The sequence below is a fragment of the Heloderma suspectum genome, chromosome 3 (genome assembly GCF_057233095.1).
Source record: "Heloderma suspectum isolate Gila_16-S chromosome 3, 16-S_ref, whole genome shotgun sequence".
NCBI lineage: Eukaryota > Metazoa > Chordata > Lepidosauria > Squamata > Helodermatidae > Heloderma > Heloderma suspectum.
In genome coordinates, this window is record NC_139460.1 from 134124730 (window position 1) to 134142274 (window position 17545).

General features: G+C 46.3%; 1 protein-coding gene across 1 annotated transcript in view; it reads left to right on the forward strand.

The window, feature by feature from the left end:
• The first annotated feature begins 9471 nt into the window (after positions 1-9471).
• The window catches only part of EFNB2 (ephrin B2), a 64807-nt gene continuing 56733 nt past the window's right edge, over positions 9472-17545 (forward strand). Inside the window, exon 1 of the mRNA XM_084844654.1 lies at positions 9472-10116. Within this exon, the coding sequence (XP_084700780.1) occupies positions 9989-10116 (128 nt within the window). The 5' untranslated portion in view covers positions 9472-9988. The remainder of the gene's footprint in view (positions 10117-17545) is intronic.

The following is a 17545-nucleotide window of genomic DNA, read 5'->3' on the forward strand; positions in this document are numbered from 1 at the left end:
TACGTTTAAGTAATTTTTTTTAGTGCATGCATATTTGTTAATTAACAGGAACTTATTTTCCCACAGTCAAAAATATGCTAGTATTAAGATTTCCAACATTTTTCATATTTTCAATGCCAGGCTTGCACATACAGTTGCAACTGCTACAGTTGTGCTGTTAAATAGCTGTTGCTGGCTTAATAGTGGTTTTATTTTGATGCAGCTCTTATTTCATCCATGGAATCTCTGTCCTCTTTTTTTTTTTGGCCAGGAGCCAAGGAGTTAATCTTGTGTTTTCCCAGTAGAATTATTGACTTTTGACATTCTCCTCACTTTCAAAAGCAGTGTGATAATTTGACATTATGGGGTTCTGTTTATGAATAAGTCTAAATACCTTTGGGTTTATGAAACTAGTTTTATAGGGTGAAATCCAATTCCGGTTTCCCACGGATGGAACTGCTTCAGTCAGTGCAACTAGGAGGGGAGCAATTCCTCCGTTCCTCTGCAGACCTCAGCATACCTTCAAAATCTGCTCCAGAGGGTTGGGGGGACTGCCTGGAGAAGGTTTTGGATGGGGTGGAGGCTGAGGGGGGAAGGGAGGGTAAGACTGTCCTGTTGCACAAGAAGACTTCTGCTCATGTGATGCTGGTCTTCACCCACACTTCCTCAATTTTTGCCTTTTTTTCTTTTCTTTTTTCCCACTAGAGCATAATGGACAAGTGAAAATCACTACATACAATATTTTTTAACGATCGTGACTACTGCGATCCTGAAAGTATTCACTGGCATATCTGCGTTCATAATATGGTTTATGATATTAGCCTGGGGCAATTGATATCCCATTTGAAGCACTTATTTCCTGGCATAGCACATCTTGCGTTTGATCTTTATTATAAAATTATTCTGGGTTTTCTTGTAATGGTAAAAAAGGTTAAATTGAAAGCAAGTGGTTAACATTCTAGTCCTTTCAGGCACAGAGCACTTGGATCCTGGTCACTGTTGCCAATCCCTGAATATTTTTGACATCTAGATTGAAAGATCCATCTATCATGAAGTTTGTATGGAGTTCTTTTTTCAGTTGTCATGTACTGTTTCTACTAGAACTGCAGCATCCATAGATCATTCTTAATGTTATTTCAGTAGTTGAATCAAATGGATCAAAAAATGATGGTGCCCTTTTAGTTTTGCAAGTATACAGCATCTTTTGTGTCGGGTTTTCAGAATGTGGCCCAGATCTAAAGCAGCCTCCTGTTTTGCTTGCTCAGAGTCCAGGATGAAAAGATGATGAAGAAGTTGAACAGTCAATATCTTTGAGAATGCTTGTAATAAAATAATACTACTGTAAGCATTGTGCTGTTCTTACTTCCACCTGCATTTGTGCAAAATCTAGCAAAACACCCTAGGAAATGTCAGGCTATATCAGGTCTCAATAGTTTCTATTTATTTACTTACATATATATATACACACACACACACACAGCTAAAGAGCTGTCCAGGCAGCATACAAGAATTTACAACAAAACCTTAAAACAAAAACATTAAAAGTCGTTAACATTAAAACAACAAATTATAAAAGGCTAAATTGAAGAGATGTCTTCGCACCCTTTCTAAAGGCCAAGAGTGTGAGGGCTAATCATTTGTACTTGAAGGGGCAAATTCCTTTGTTTGGGGGTACAGAGAAGAAAGCCCTTAATGTGTACCTGACAAGCAGGCTTCTGTGGGTGAAGGTGCCCTCAAAATGGCTTCTCCTGCAGAGCTTAATATCTGGGCAAGCAGTCTCTTAGATAGCCAAGTGCTAAGCTGCTACAGCTTTAAAGATTAAAATCAACAAATCTTAAATTGTTATAATACAGTAATTAAAAGCATTGGGGATCTGTTACGTTGCAAGGATTCATGGCCACAAACATCTTTGCTGCATTTGATGGGTTGGATCCAGAGTTCTGCTAAAGATGCTCTGGCCAGGAGGAAACAAGGGAGGCAATATGGGTTGCAGTGGGAGGAAAGAATCAGCAAAAAATACTTTCCTCATTCTGTCAATGGATATGATCCACTGAATCAAAAGCCTTCCATGGACTCCAGAAGCCCATGTATTTGTGGAAGGCGAGGTCTGGATCTAAACATGCATATTTTGCTAGGTGGCATCTGCTTTTCTATAGGGGATACCACAAAGAAAAACACATTTTAACCTGTGAAATAAAATGGATTTGATTAACAAAGGGCTCAGGATATGAAAAATCTCTAACACTACTGAGTGAAATTATTTCACAGAACTTTTAATATAGTTGTAGGAACTGGCGCTGGCCTGGAAGGGAAGTTCTTCACTTTCACAGCTTCTGCTAGTAAGAGAAGCAAGGCCTTGTTTGTTGCTTAGCACTTCTGAGCTTAAGACAGCATAAGAGCTTGCAGAAACAGTAGGTTTCTGTGAGCTTATAGGTGCTCTTGGATGAAAATGGTTGAACACAAATTCAAATGTCCACATCAAACAAAATGATGCAGCAATAATTGTTTGTTAACTCTGGTTTTACTGCAAACCAAACATTCCCTGTAGTTTCTTGGAACTGTATGTAAAAAATACTTTCACATCTCCAGGTGTATGGAGTTAAAACTAGAGACTATCTTGTTACATTACAAACACCTGCAATTAGGGAAATGATGCTGATAGTCTGGGCCCGTAGCACAGACGGGGCTCATTTTATTCAGCATGTTCATGAGAATGGTCTTTCTTAGTTACCTAATAAAGTGGTTGCAATGCTGCCAGCATTCTTAGCTGTGCATATACAAACATTCCATTTTCTAGATTTTTCTCACTACGTGGAAGGGTGGTGTTGACTTTAATAAAGATTCAGGAATTTGAGGCTGCTGTGGTCTGAAGAAGCTTCCCTCTAAGCAACTATCCTTTTTTTAAAAAGTGTGCACTCCTATTGAAAATGCATGGTACTAAAACTTCGTTATTTTATTCTATGTGAGGAACTTCTAAATCTTCCAAATGCTGTGCGGTATATAAGTGACAGCTTGGGTTCTGTTTTGTAGTACACTGTGCTGTGTTTTGGAAGAGTCATTCTGACATCTGACCTGTCCTTCCATTTCACTTTAAAATATAGGATGCAAATCCCCCCCCCCTTTCATTAGTTCAGCTCTTCCTCTCCTTTTACCCTGTCCTTGCTGTTAGGCCAATAAAATAAAGGGTGGGAGGGTGATGAAGCATGCTGCCAACAGTGCCTGTTTATCTTTCTCATAAATGTATCCAGTGAATATTGGTTAGATGCTTATAGTCTGTAAGGTTCCTGTAACTATTCCTAGGGAAGAAAACAACTGCCATCTTCTGATGTGTCACTGTGAAAGATTCAAAGCACATCTTCCTTGGTCTCACTGACTTGGTGGCCCCAGGAAGGCTGATAAAAAAGGGAAGTTGGGGCTAGGGGTAGTTGCTGGGAAAGGAGAAAGTGTGGAGTCAGAAGGACTGGGGTATTTTAAAAGTGCTTCCTGTTGCCGATGCTCTTCAGTTTGTTGCCTTTCCTATGTTGTGGCTGTTCTCAGCAGAAGTGGTGACCTTTCTTTTAAGTGCGGATGGCCAAAGCTTTCTCTTGGCCTGAACTAAAGCCTCTGGGTCAGATCTGCAGAGAGGTCTGCTGTAGAGCCTTTTAAACAGATTCCCTATAAACTACTCCCCAGAAGGAATTAGATTCTTTGTACCTGTGGAGCCAAACACATTGCTTCAAGAGGAACTGATCCCAACACCTAAAGGTTTCCCATATGCACAGTAGCAGCGTCTCTGTTAATGTCAAGGATAGCCCTACCTTAGATCCAGCAGAGACTCCTAGCTCTGTGTTGTGTCCAGTGTAAGCTCAATGTAAGACAGAGCGCAAAGACATTCAGTCCTAAGGGTAGTTGGCTGGAACTACGTCCTGATGATCTTGGGCTGCAGTCCTAGGCACCATCACCTGCGAGTAAGCCTCACCAAATACAGTGGGTCTGAGTAAACAACATGCATAGGAACATTCACTGCACCTCAATGTTATTTCCAAGTAAAGCATGCTTAGGAAGATTGCAGATCTATTTTTGAGAGGCTTTAAAGGCCAAAGATGTCTGCTTCTAGGTGGGCTTGGTTAGGGTCTGGCGTTTCTAACATACCTGCAGATACAGGGTTAATACGATTTCTTTGTTCCCATACTGACTAGTTTTCCAAAGCAGAAGAGAAAGGTGAATGTCATCTCAGAAGAAAATCCCTAACCACCACCTTCCCCTTGATGTGTACGTGTGTGTTTAATAAGCCCATCAAACCAGGTGCACTCAATCCTATTCCATTTACACAATAAGGAGGAGCATTCCGTGAATCCAAACCATTGGTCTAAGGGCAGCATTCAAACAAAGAATAACTCTGATGTATTTTATTTTAGGTTATACTTGGGACCCCTGATTTTATTTTAAAACAAAATGAAAGAAAGTAATTAAGGGATGCAATGAACACTCACCTAGGCGTAAGTTTCACTGGCTTTAGTGGGACTTACTTCCGAGTAAGCAAGCATGAAAACCCATTGAGAGAGAACCTTCTTTGGGGTTTTGCTCCAACTATTAGCAAAAATATAAGCCACGTGTCGTTAAATTAAAGTCACCGAGTCAAAGGTTTAGCACTCCCTCGAATCTGATACGCCGGATTCTCTTCTTTGGTCCTTGCTGTTTAACTTCGTGGGCCCAATTCCCTCGCTATTTGGAGCCCCGAAGTAAAGGCAGCAGCGATTTGTGGTGGTAGCCCCGTAACTCCATTTCCCAGGGACAACGGAAAGATCTGCGATATCCCTATTTAGACAACCGGGGAGCGCCGCAGATTGGATGTCCCCTAAGAGAAGCATCTGCCGCCCCGCCGCTGCCGAGGGCATTTCCTTGGCAGAACGACCTATTGTTTGGAGTTGCAAGTAAATGTGCATGGGAGATTGCACCTCAGGTCTTGTTTCCCAGGGGAATAGAAGGCTCCTCTGAAAATAATCAAAAACCATGTTAATAGAGTGTTAAGCTTCCAATTTTGTCTACTTAGGATTGGAATTAATAGATATCTGAGCCCGTTTTGGGGTGTGTGTGGTGTGTGGGGTGTGGGGCGGGAGGACCACTGGAGAAACTGAAGTCCCGGGTGAAGAAATCGCTCCTCCACTTCCAAAGAACGTGCTCTAGGTTCTGGCCGCACTCAAGTTTGTCCAGAGTTGGTATCAAAGGAAGATTAACATGGAAATATTTGAAATCGTCAAAGATTAAAAAGTCCCGGGAAATGGGTAGCGGCAGCGATCCTCAACACGCTTCTCCACTCTCCCCCCCCCCCCCCCGCCACATTTTCCTTGTCATTGTTAACGTGGAAGGTGTTAACATCCAAAGCTGTTTGCGATTCGGAGCAGACTAACCTCCTTCCTGGAGAGTTTTGGTCAATCTCTTTTGAGTCCACTGCACTGGAACTTCCGAGGAACCCGACGGGCTTGCTTAACAGAGAGATCCAGTGCGATCCATGGGTCGTGTGGCCCCGATCCTCTCTGCATATTTACTCGAGAGTAAAACCCACTGCGTCGTAGGGGGCTTGCGTCCAAGCAGGTGTGGCCAAGGTGGTCGTCTCTCCAAATACGGTGGCCACTTTTGCCTCTCTCCCCCACGCTCAGCCCCAGACAGCGGGGCTCCCGTGCTTGAAGCAACAGCTCCCCGACGGCCAAACATCCGCCAGGACCGGCGTCTCTTTCCATCGCTTGCATAACCATGCCGGGAAGGCTTCATCGGGCGATTTTCTGCCTGTCCTGCAGCTATTCAAGTCAGTGGTGCTCTGTAGGGGGAGAGAAGGGAAAAGATGGCAGCCCAGCTTCCATGCAAACCTGTCGAAGAGGTCCAAAACAGGCTGGTCTTAAAGATCCTTTAAAAGTTTTTTAAAAGTATTGACAAGTATTGACAAGTATGCCTGAGAGGTCCCCTAAAGAGGTTTGCTTGGAAAATGGGAATGGAATGACTTGCCCAATCAGGGATCTTCACTTGTTTTTATTTTTTATTTTTAAAGGGATCTCAACCTCAAAAGTGGCTATTTCCAGCTGCCCTTATCTCCAGCCAAGCCCCATTAGTTACGTGCTGTATTTTTAGCCACTCGGGGGGCTATTTTAGGCTTTCCATATGTGCCTTTATCCGAAGGGAGATGCCCTTCTTTGACCAGATTGACCCTGATTCCGGAGTGGGGGAGACAAACGGGACCAGAGAAGCCCTTTCCCTTTCCCTTCCCTTCCCTTCCAAGCCTCCGGGCTGGCGCTCATTTTGGAAATGCCGGTCGTTGCTCGGACTCCCCTGGTTTTCTAACCCTGTTTTCGTTTCCACCGGACAGTCAACACCACCACAGATGACCGGCAATTGGAAATTCATCCTCCCTTCGCAAGAGCAACCATTACAAATGGGTTTTATCCAGTGTGCGTCCTCTTCTTAGGGTAGACCCATTGCAATGAATAGGACTGAAGGTAGACTAACCTAGGCTACAACTCTGTGGCAGCCAAACCGCCGCGCTTCCGAACGGCGGGGGTGGGTCGGCTCACCTGATCTCGGGTGCGCTCGAAAGGCGCTAACTGGAAAAGAAAAGTTTGAAGACTGACCCGCTCGACGTGATGAAATAAGTGGCCGATGTAAATCCTCCCACCCTCCCCTTCTCTTTCTTTTCACTTTTATATTATCCGAGTCCTGCTGTTCCCAACCACTATCTCCTAGGTGTGTATTGGGCTTCTTCCCCCATTCCCTTCTCCCTTCGGGAAGCTCTTGTTGTGGCGTCGGGTCTTATCCGCATGACACCGGATTCAAAGTTTACTCAATGCCCGTTAGCAGTTTTGTGCGAGAGACAAACTAAAGGGGTGGGGGGATTTGGATCAGAGAGTCTCCAAACGCAATTAGGAAAGCCCGGGAAGAAGGGAGGCACCTCTTCGTAGACTTCGCTTCTTGTTAATTTGGACAAACGGTGCCAGACTTTCATTTGCGAAATCGGAGTCGGCCGGCTTTGGGGACGAGGTCTTTCACACGGCTTCCTCCGAAAGGAGTCTCTTTTTTTGGCTTAAAAAAAAAGACACATAAAATCCAACAAACTCCTCTACTATTTTCTGCAGTGCGCGATATTAAGAGTCTGTTTGTGGGTCGTGAAAATATTAACATACACGGTTATAGTGACTTCTTCGGGCTATTTCATTCAAATGTTAGGAAAAGGTTGCGTTTTAATAAGAGGGGCAACAAAAAATGAGTGTGGCTTTAACATTTCTTTTGTAGTTTCTTTTGTTTCCGACGGTCCAAACAATATTTGGAGAAGGATTTCAACTTCTAAAGTTGGGAAGAACAGTTTGTGGCATGGTTGCATCTATTTTAAAATAAACGTTTACAGAGAACAATCTAATCATAGTCGTATCGTGCCAAATTAGATATCACACATCCTTCAAAAACCGGAGCACAATTATTTGGTCTATCCATTACAAATTCATATCGTTTTAGATAATTCTGCGTTTCTGCCCCTCCGCTACGCAAACCCTTAAATTAAAAGAATTTATAATTCGGAGCAGATGGGGTTCATCTAGTTCTACCTGGGTTTTATCCACTGTTTTGGCTAACAGCCCCTACGATAGAAGCGACTGAAACCAGGATGTTCCATCTCTATTCCCCAGCTGGCTCAACTGCCCCGGAAGCCCCGTTAATTAAGAAAAAGAAGCCAGACGGAGAAGCCAAGAAGGGTAAAGTTGCGAGAGGATCGCAGGACGAAGTTGCACTGGGCTGCGATTCCCGCAACGGCCACTAGTGGGCGCTGTGGTTCTATGCAATTGCGCGCACAGACAGAGAGCGGGCTGCGTGGAAGGGGCGCTGCGGGGCTGCCGCGTTTCTCCGGGCCCCGCTCGGTGCGCCGCGCTCCTTCCCGGGTGCCTCCGTTGTAGCGCTCGGCTCCGCTGCAGACGCTGCCGCCGCGCCAGCTCCTCGCCAGAGAGGGTCGAGGAAGGCGCGCCCGCCGGGGGAGAGGGGCCGCGGGGTGGGTGGCGGCCAGGACGCCCTGGCGCGCCCGCAGCGACCCCGCAGGGCCGGCCTGGCGGAGAAGAGGTTCGGGGGCGGCGGCCAAGCTGGAGCTCGTGGAAAGCGAGAACGGCGCAAAGCGAGTTCAGCCCCTGGGAACCGTCCCCGTGCAAACATGGGGAGGAGGCGGCGCCTTTCGAGGCGCAGCAAGCCCCGCGCCCGCGCCCTCCGCGCCCCTCTTCCCATGTGGAATCACGCCACCGACGCCTGCCCGCGCAGAACTAAGGCCCACCGACGCCCCTGGGGGGGACTCTCGGGTAAACGGCTGCAGGATTGCGGGGGGGGTTTCTGGGGGCCGGGATCGCGCTCGAGCGGGTGAGACCCTACTCCGGACTGGCAGGCAGGCCCCGCCGAGGGGAGGCGCAAACAAGCGACGGGGGCCGGCTCACGGGGGAGGAACGTCCATCACACCCTCGGGGCGTTGAGCGCGGCAGGGGCTGCCTTCAAGCCCGCTTCCTGCTAGGCTAGGAGCCCTCAACGGGCTTCTTGCCCGCGATAAGCTGCCGCCGGAGGCTCGGCCCGGTGCATCCCGACGTCCGCTCGCGGAGGGAGCAGGGGCTGTTCCTCGGGAGCGGAGAGAGTGACCCCACGATCGCGGCAGACTTGAGGGGCGCGGAAGGTAGAATCCAGCTAAAGCCGTATTTACTTAAGAGTAAACCCACTGAAACGAACGGGGCTTAAGTTAGTCCCGACGAACGAGCCCCGTTCGTTTCAATGGGTCTGCTCTAAGTAAATAGGGCTTCAGCTGGAAGAGCCCCCTTCCGCTCCCCGTCTGTCAAAAGGCGATCGGGGTCATGATTTTTCGCGATGGCGACACTGACAAATGCTTGACTTAAAGGCGCTTGGCGGGGGGGGGGGGGATGAAATGCACCTTCACGGCCAGAAGTCCTTGGCCGGGCAGAAGCGCTGCCCTTCCCCGGCCCCACGAGCATCCGCACCACCCAGGCGGCCGCAGCGGCCGGATCACCTGCCCGCCGCCCTCCCTTTCCCCGCGCAAGTCCCGCCCCCTTCGGAACGCGGGCTCTGCGTCGAGGCGCGAGGCACGCGTAAGTGGCAGCGGCGCCACCCAACCAGCGCAAGAGCAGCCGGGGAAGGGGGGCGGCCGGGCTTATAGTCGGCGGGCGGGAGGCGGGAGCGGGGACTGGAGCCTCGCTCGCGCTCGCCTCCGGAGCTGAGGGGCGTCCGCGGCGGGAAGCCCGCGAGCCGCGGCGGAGCCAGCGCGAGCCGGAGGAGGGCGAGGAGCGCGCCGGGAGGCAGCGGACCGGGCTGCGGCTCTGCGCGGCGCCCCGCCCCGCCCGTGCGCCGCCGCCGGCTTCTCCCTGTGCGCGCCGTTGCCGTCGGCGCGGGCGCCGGGAGCCCGCCGGAGCCGCCGCGCCGGGCTCGTCCCGCAGGAGCGGGGGAGCCGCGGGCTCGCGCGCCGGGGGGAGACCGGCTTTCCCTGGGGCGGCGGCCGGGCCGGGAGCGCGATGGGGCCCCGCGGGCGCGCCGCCGGGCGGGACCTGCTGCGGCGTCTCCTCCTCCTCGTCCAGGTGGATTTATAGAGCGGGCGAAGGAAGCGCCGGCGCCGGCGCGGGGTCGGCCGTCCCCCCCTTCGCGATTTCTGGCCTTCGGGCCGCCCTCGGTCGCGGGCGAGGTGGCAGCCGGAGCGGAGCGGCGACGGGCTGAGCGACGCGCGGTTCTCTGCTGCTGCTGCTGCTGCTCCGTGGCCGCCGTCCGTTGGCGGGCGCGGCGCCGGGTGGTTCCCCCGCGCCCGCCTGCGCCCAGCTCGGGATCGCGTCTCGATGCCGGCGGCCGTGCCCTGCAGGACCTGCTAAGCCGGCAGGGCGAGCTCGTTGGCTGCCCGGGATCTGCCTCTGGTTGTGGCTCCTTCTCGGAGGGGGATTGTGGACGCCGCCGTTCTTCTTCCGGGCGCCGCGGAGTTGGCGAGCCTTTGGGGCAGGACCCGCCGGCGGCGCCCCCGACCATGGTAGCGCGCCGGGGGGGATCCCCGATCGGGAGGTGTTGCTGGGGGATCTGGGTGCTTTTGTGCCGGACGGCGCTGGCCAGCTCGCTGGTGCTGGAGCCCATCTACTGGAACTCCTCCAACTCCAAGTAAGTGCACGGGGAGCCGGACTCTCCTCGGCCCGGTGGGCGCGAGGCGGGCAGGTGGGCGAGGGCTGCCTCTCCCGCGCGCGCCGGGCCCTTTAGCCAGGCCGCACGATCTCCACCCGGGTGCGCCTTCTTGTCCGCAAAAGGGTCGGAGAGGGAGCGAGCCAGCAAATCCTCTCGGGACCCGGGAAGCGGGAGCCGCCATCGGGAGCGAACAGAGAAAGGAGCCCCCCTTCCCCGTGTGACCCGATCCAGCATTTTCTACAGTGCAGGCTGGGGAGTCCGAGGCGCTGGGCCCTTGTTACATGGTGACCAGACTCTCAGATGACTGTGTGTGCGCAGAAGCACCATGTACCTATGTACTATTACTATTATTGCCACCACCACTGCTACTACTATTTGATGCACACACCCACTGTTCCTAAATGTGTTGGTGGAATTAAATTCCATTGATATACAAGAAAAGATCACAGTGTGTGCCCGCTGTCAGGGTCCTTCTCTTGAGGTCCCCCCCTTCTCATTAAAATGAATAGGGCCCAATGGAAGGCACTTGTGCATGTATTTCTTGGGGACCAGGTGGCAGGGAATAGGGTATGCGGGATAGGGTAAGGGCGGAGGAAGTAAAGCAATCGGAGGATGCAAAATAGAAAATGGCAAGGTTGGGCCTGGTTTGTGGGGCTGGTTGAACTAGCAGAAGTTTAGACACTTTGTGATAATGGATCGGCCATAGGCAGGTCTCTCTCCTCAGGTTGAGGGCAGTGCTGTGGTGAGGGGTGTGTGTGAGAAAGTAGGGAAGGAGTGGAAGAAATCAGCTGCTCACTCAACCCAGCTCTGTAAATTCCCAACTACCTTGATGGTAGGTTTAATGAAGTCTCAGATTCTCGATTTGGTAGCAGGAACTAGGCTGATGAGTCATGAAAGAACATTGCCCAGCAGAAGGTGTGTGTGTGTGTGTTTTAATGGCATGCCTGCCTTGCACACCCATGCAGAACAAATATTGTGTGTGCGCCCAAATGGGGTCAAGATACATCCGTACACATAACTGTTGAAATGAGTTGAGAGTTTATTTAGAAAATGATGATGCAGTGAATTAGAAGGTGGTAGTAGAATTTCCACCTTGATTATAGTGGATTTAAGATAGTATCCTCTGTAGGCATGTACAACTGAAGTACGATTTTCCCTTCCCACCTAAAACTGGGATACTGAAGAGATTAGGTGAGGTCATGATCTATCAAGGTTATGGGGGGGGGGGCATACAGTATGGAAGGTCTTATGCAATGGGCACCTAATGGGAAACTTAAAGTATGCTTACAATAAGGGAAGACTCCTGATAAGAGGCAATTTAGTATTTCTGTTTCCCTTTGGAAAACATTTTGCCACAGATAAAACTTCCTCTGTTAAATTTTGAAACCCAGCAAAACCTCCTTTGACGTGGATTTCTTTATGTGTTTTTCAAAGGAGTGTAGATGAAATTCTCTCGACAGTATCAGCAGAAAGAATAATTTTTAAGGAAGCATGATAACGGTGCCTTGTTTAATGATTGCTTAGGAAACAGCTTTTGGGAAGCAACCAGATCTACTTGTCTGTAAAACGTGAGTGAGCTTGCTGGATGTGAGCAGAGTACAAGCTCTCCTATAAAACACAGTTAAATGGCTATTAAAATTCCCTTCAAATGAATAACATTGGGGAAATGGCCTATCTCACCAGTGTGAAATAGCCTTTCAGTTGGGTACTGTATATTGCTTGCAGGCTCCATGGGATCCAGCTAAAATGATGCAAGTTTGGAGTTAGATCTAGAAGCTACAGGAGTTTGCTTAAGAAATTACATTCTGACTCCATCGTTCCTTCTTCCATTCCATTATAGTTTTTTTTTTCTTGCCCTTTTCCAAGGAAAAGAAGATTTACAGGCAGGGTTGTGGCCCTTGATAACAAGCTTTAAAAAAAATGTGAAAAACAAAGAAGGGCCATTTGTTTTCATTAAAATTTTGGAACCTGGCTCATCCTTAGCAGGATCATGGCACTCTTGCTCAGCTCAGCCGTACTTTCTTCCCCTGCCTAGACAGACATACAAAGAAATTGCTGCTGTATGTGTAGAAAACAACCCCTATTTGCAGCTGGCGCTGTGGATCCAAGCTTATTACAGCTCTCTTTCAAACCCAGAAAGGGCTGGATGTTAAATGTGTGTTTAAGCAAACAAGAACATATTTAAAAGGAGCAGTTTAATTTCTCTGCTTGTGTTGGAGTGGGGAAGTTATATATACTTGTATGGCTGATAGTATAAAGTTTAGCCCTAGAGGAGATGGTGTTCTCCTGCCTCCTCCTGCAGCAGTCTAGCGATTGCTTTATTCCTACAGAGGTCACTCTTCCAATGCGTAACAGCACTCTGTGCTGTGGTCATTCTTCTTCTAGTTGCTTCCAGGCCTAACCTGCCGTCACTCTCTACCTACCTCTCCCCACCTTAGCCAAAAGCTTTCATTTTCTATCTCAAATGACTTCTTTCAGTCACCGTTTATCATGTATGTCCCCAAAGTAGCAATTTTGTTTTACTGCTTCCCTCTGTGGTGTACATTAATCTACCCCCCCCCCATATTATCAACAGCACTATGACTTTAATTAGTAGCTCACACTTTCTCCCCAACTTAACTGTAGCTCTTTCAGATAAGTGCTGTCAATTGATGCCATTTAAATTTTCTTGGATTAATCTATTCAGCCTAATCATCTTGCTGAAGAAGGCATGCGATAAGTGGCCTGTACTTTGGGCAGATCTATAAATGCATTTGTGAGTTTGTGTGGGTCTGTAGCAGCGTGTGTCTGATGATCTTCAGTTTGCGAGCATAACTTATTTCAGAGTTCATCGTTATTCTTTTCCTGAAGAATAGTGAATGATTCCTTACTAAAGAAGAGGCTGCCCTTTTGCAGACAGGTCCCCTCCCCCAAGTACTACTTCAGAGAATCGGCTGGAGTGCGAAACACACTTTCTAGGGAGTAAATTCCATAGAATACAGTGAGACTTCCTTATGAGTAACTATGCCTAGGATTGTGCTGTAAAACTGTTCCATTGATTGAAGAGATAACTACCATAATTGACATTAAGTATTTAATTCACTTACTGAAGATGAATAAATTATTTCCATTGAACATTCATAAAACTATTGTACAGAGAAACAATTAAATAAGAATTTTAGTCAGGCTCATGGTGAATATGTGATAATACTGTAGAAAAAAGTGGCCCAAATTCTTTCATGGCCTAATCGCCTAAACTGCAGTTGTTCTCTGATTCACTTTAGTGACCAGAATTAATTGTCTTGAACTCTTAACTTAATAGCTCCTTCATCAAAATGTTCCTTTTCAAAATAAAAAATAAAAATCAATAATGGATATGCTATGCAGTGTTTTGCGTAAGGGGTGCAAACATATACAGAGGTCGGAAGGAATATTTTACTTGAATGTAATTTTTGTGGTTATTTAAGACATTCTGAAAACTAGACATAAGGAGAGCATAGTAAAATAAATTTGTGCGTAACTGCAGTGACACTTACCAGCCAGGGATATTTCCCTGCCTCCACTTCAGTCAATGAAAAGAAATTACCGTATCTTGTCGCTTTTCTGGAGCCAACATGACAACTGCCCACCTTAAGACTAAAGCCCACAAGCTGCAGTTTATTAGGTGGGTTTTAGTGTGAAGGACATGAAACTTATCAATAACATCAGCTAAACTGAGGTTGCCTTCCCTATTTGTAAATGATTAGCTGGCAGAACCAACTACATACCAACAGTGGGGCTCTTTTCCTTAACAAGATGTAATTTGATGAAGGGAAAGCAAACAAATAGCTAAATAATATCTCTGATGATAACCTCTTACATGAGAAATCTGCCACAGTTAGCCTGAATAAACACTAACCTGTCAGAGACTGATAAAATGGCCTACAATTGATGGACCCTCTTTAAGCCCTCTTTCAGTGGCATAAACCAGCCTGTCTCTCATTGTTTGTTTGTGAAATTCTTTATCTTTTTTTGTAGGCAAACAAATGCACATTCACTGCTGAATGAATAGCCCCTTGAACTGTGCACCACAATTTGCGTTTGGGTTAATCTTGTCAGTTTTAATACAGAGAAGGGGGGACAAAGCACCAGGAGTGGAATTATTAGTGCCTTCACATCCCTATTCCTTGCATTTTGTCAGGATGATAAACAGTAAGTAATGGACAGTTTTGTTTCACAAGAGAATAAAGCGCCTAAAGCATAAAGAGCCTTGCTGAAATGCTGTCTTGCAACGTGTTTGGTATCCCTCCTTCTTGACAAAGATTTATTTGGGAATCCTGGAGATTTGCTCCCTAACCCTAACTATTATAGACTTACCATGGAGAAATATAGTATATCGTATATGAAGGTGTTTGAGACTGACTGTCACTGGATATGTCTCAAAATTGTTGAGCATTTCCCTGTGAAAATCTGAAAATGGAATGCTTGCGTATCTCCCCCTTGAAATGGGAGACATGTAGCATGCCCCAAAATGTTTAAGGTATTTTCCCATTAGCTAGACAGCAGGAACCTTATAATAACTTGCCTTGCAGGTTTATCTCATAATAGAGGCCTGAAACTGCATAGCAAGCCAAGACCCTTTCTTGTAGCAGTCAGGGATGTATATTTCAACTTATAGCAGGCAAGCTGTATTTAATAATAGAACCAAGCGCTTTATTTTCAGATTTCAAAACATAATTTTGCCAGATAAAGGCAAAGACTCATCGAGCGCAATCCTAGGAATGTTTACCCAGATGTAAGTCACTCTGTGTTCAGTGTGGCTTAGTTCCAGGTCCATCTGTATAGGGTTGCAGCCTTTAAACACTTTCTTCCCCTCAAAGCTTTCTGTTGAAAGACTTCAAGATCCTAACTCAGGTGATCTTTTTAAATAGCTACATGAACCTTACTGCCAATAAGGCCTGAATTTCTGATTTGGTCATTTTCAGCAGTCTGTTGTAGACACAATCGGATGGGAGCATAATTGCTATATTTATACCAGTTATCTCAAATTATGTGTATGCTTCTAAAGTAAAGCAACTTTTAGATCAGTAATTGCTATTAGATAGGCAGTGACTGAAAGTCAAGCTGAACTCAGAAAGGTTTTTCCTCTCTTTCTCTCCTCCTCCTCTGTCCTATTTTAAGAGGCATAAGCAGCCTCAATATGACACTTACAATACATTCTCTGCACATAAAACATTTCTTTAATGGGAAGCTGGTTGAAAGTTTACCCCAGGAGAATTCTCAGTGAGATGGTTTTGTGTCAGTTAGGAAATCTATTAAAGATGTTAGGATCATTTTTTGGTATTTTAAAAATAGGAATTTAGTCTTAAATGAGTCTGGTTAATTGTAACTTGATGCAAAGAAAGACAATGTTCTGAGAGGGGGCGGGGGAGATAAAAACTTTATTCCTGTGCACTCAGTCTTTGTCTTAAATTAAAAATGACTTTTTGCAAGTCATCTATCATCTTACTACATATACTTTTGTATATGTATGGTGCTGGGGATGGTGCTGGGGAGATGGTAAGTTAAGAAGAGGGACTGACTGTTTAAAATATTTTGATTAAAACATGAGGGTCCTAGTAACTATATATGGCAGGCGTAGGACTTAATACCTTTTCATATTTCCAAGTTATAGATCCCCCTAATTTGTATTTGGTAAATGTAAAGTAGACAGGAGGGGTGATAGCAAAAGACAGTCAGTAAGAACTGCTTGGGAACAAAACTCCTGTGGTTTCATTGTTTTTCTATAAAGCCAGTGCATACAAAGACATAACACTATTCAGCCCTTCACCCATGATGGAAAATGTAAACCACTGACATCGTTCCCCTTGTTTAACTTGTTTAATTCTCATTTTAAATTCAGTAGTATAGCGGCCGTGTGAACTCTGAAGATTTCTTTAGTAATCCATTTTGTAGTTCCGAATCAAAAACAAAGTGAAAAGGTCTGACACAATTTGCTTTTATTTTTAGGCAAATCAACCCTGCTCCTAGTTAATAAGGGGATTACAACCCAGACTAGGCCTTTACAGATGTAATGTAAATCAAGGGCAGGGTATAAAGAAAGTGATCCCTTTTGATTGAAGTATGGTAAAAAGGCATAGAGAAACTAGCAGCGGTAATCTGATTGTATGGCAATAAAACCACCATTTTCTGTCTTTCAGATAAAAATAATGTGGTAAATCCATGCAGCTCATAAGATGTAAAGACAGATAAAGGGGGATACCATGGCAACATATAGATTAGCTTGATGTTAGAAATGACACGTCTATGAAAGGGATGTAGAAACTAAGGGCCTTGCTTCAGGGCTGCAAGGTATTATGTGAGAACTGCAAAAAACTTGGGGGGCTGGGATTAGGAAGTATGAAAGGCCTACTTGTGGCCAGGCTGGTTAAAGCAGTAAAGAAAAGCTGCTCAGTTCTTGCTCATTGGTGGCGTTATAATATGGTAAAGGTAGATTTCATTTACTGCCTTCTTTATTGCTGAGATTTGGGCTGATTAAAACTTCAGATCTCCGCAATTGTTTGGATGTAGAAGATTTTCCTTTTTAACTCCTGGCCTAGCAGCGACAGCCATTCTGTAGGATTAGCTGCACTTGGAGTTTGTTTCCTTAATCTATTTGGGATTCAGGCAGGGACATGCTGGCAAGGAACAGAGTGGAGGAGATAGGTAGTGCTGAGGTCATCTGAAAAGAAAAGAGAAGGCTTTTGATTTCAACCATCTTTTAGACAGTGCTCTTGAGGTTGTACTTGGCAGGAGAAGCTAAAATAAACACTCCATATTGTCTTCCTCCCTTGGCCAGATTATTCTTCTAGAGAATTTTTTGTTGTTGCTTATTTCACAACCTCTGAGAAGATAAAGAAATGGAGAAATCCATCTTTAATTTTTTCAGACACCCTAAATAAGCTAAGGAGCTTAGTCCAGGTGGCAATTTATTCCGAAAAGGCTGAAAGCCAGAGCTGAACGGCATGGTGGACCTACTTGATGTTAAAACAGTTGGTCCAAACTCTTGTTTCATTAATTTCGATGGAATTAAGCCAGTTTAAAGGAAGTTTATCCCTGCTGATTTGTCATATATACTTAGGATTTGTAGTAGCTATAAAAGTAAGAAAAGAAATGATTTGGGGCTACATTCATTCTTCAGTACATCTGCTTTAACTGCTCCTTGTAAAATAACTAGACTTCTGTCCTCCTAGAGCCCTCACAGTTTGCAAAAGAGCCAGAAGGAGAAAAGAAGCCATAAGGTATTCAACTATTATTACGTACTGTGCTACCATAAAAGAAATGAGAAGTACTTGCTGTATCACCAGGCTGTTTGTATGATAGAAAAAGCAAGTTGAATTGCAAGAAAATGCAGGCTCTCTAGAGGAGTAGATCACAGGATATGTTTGGCAAAAATCCACATATTAGCACT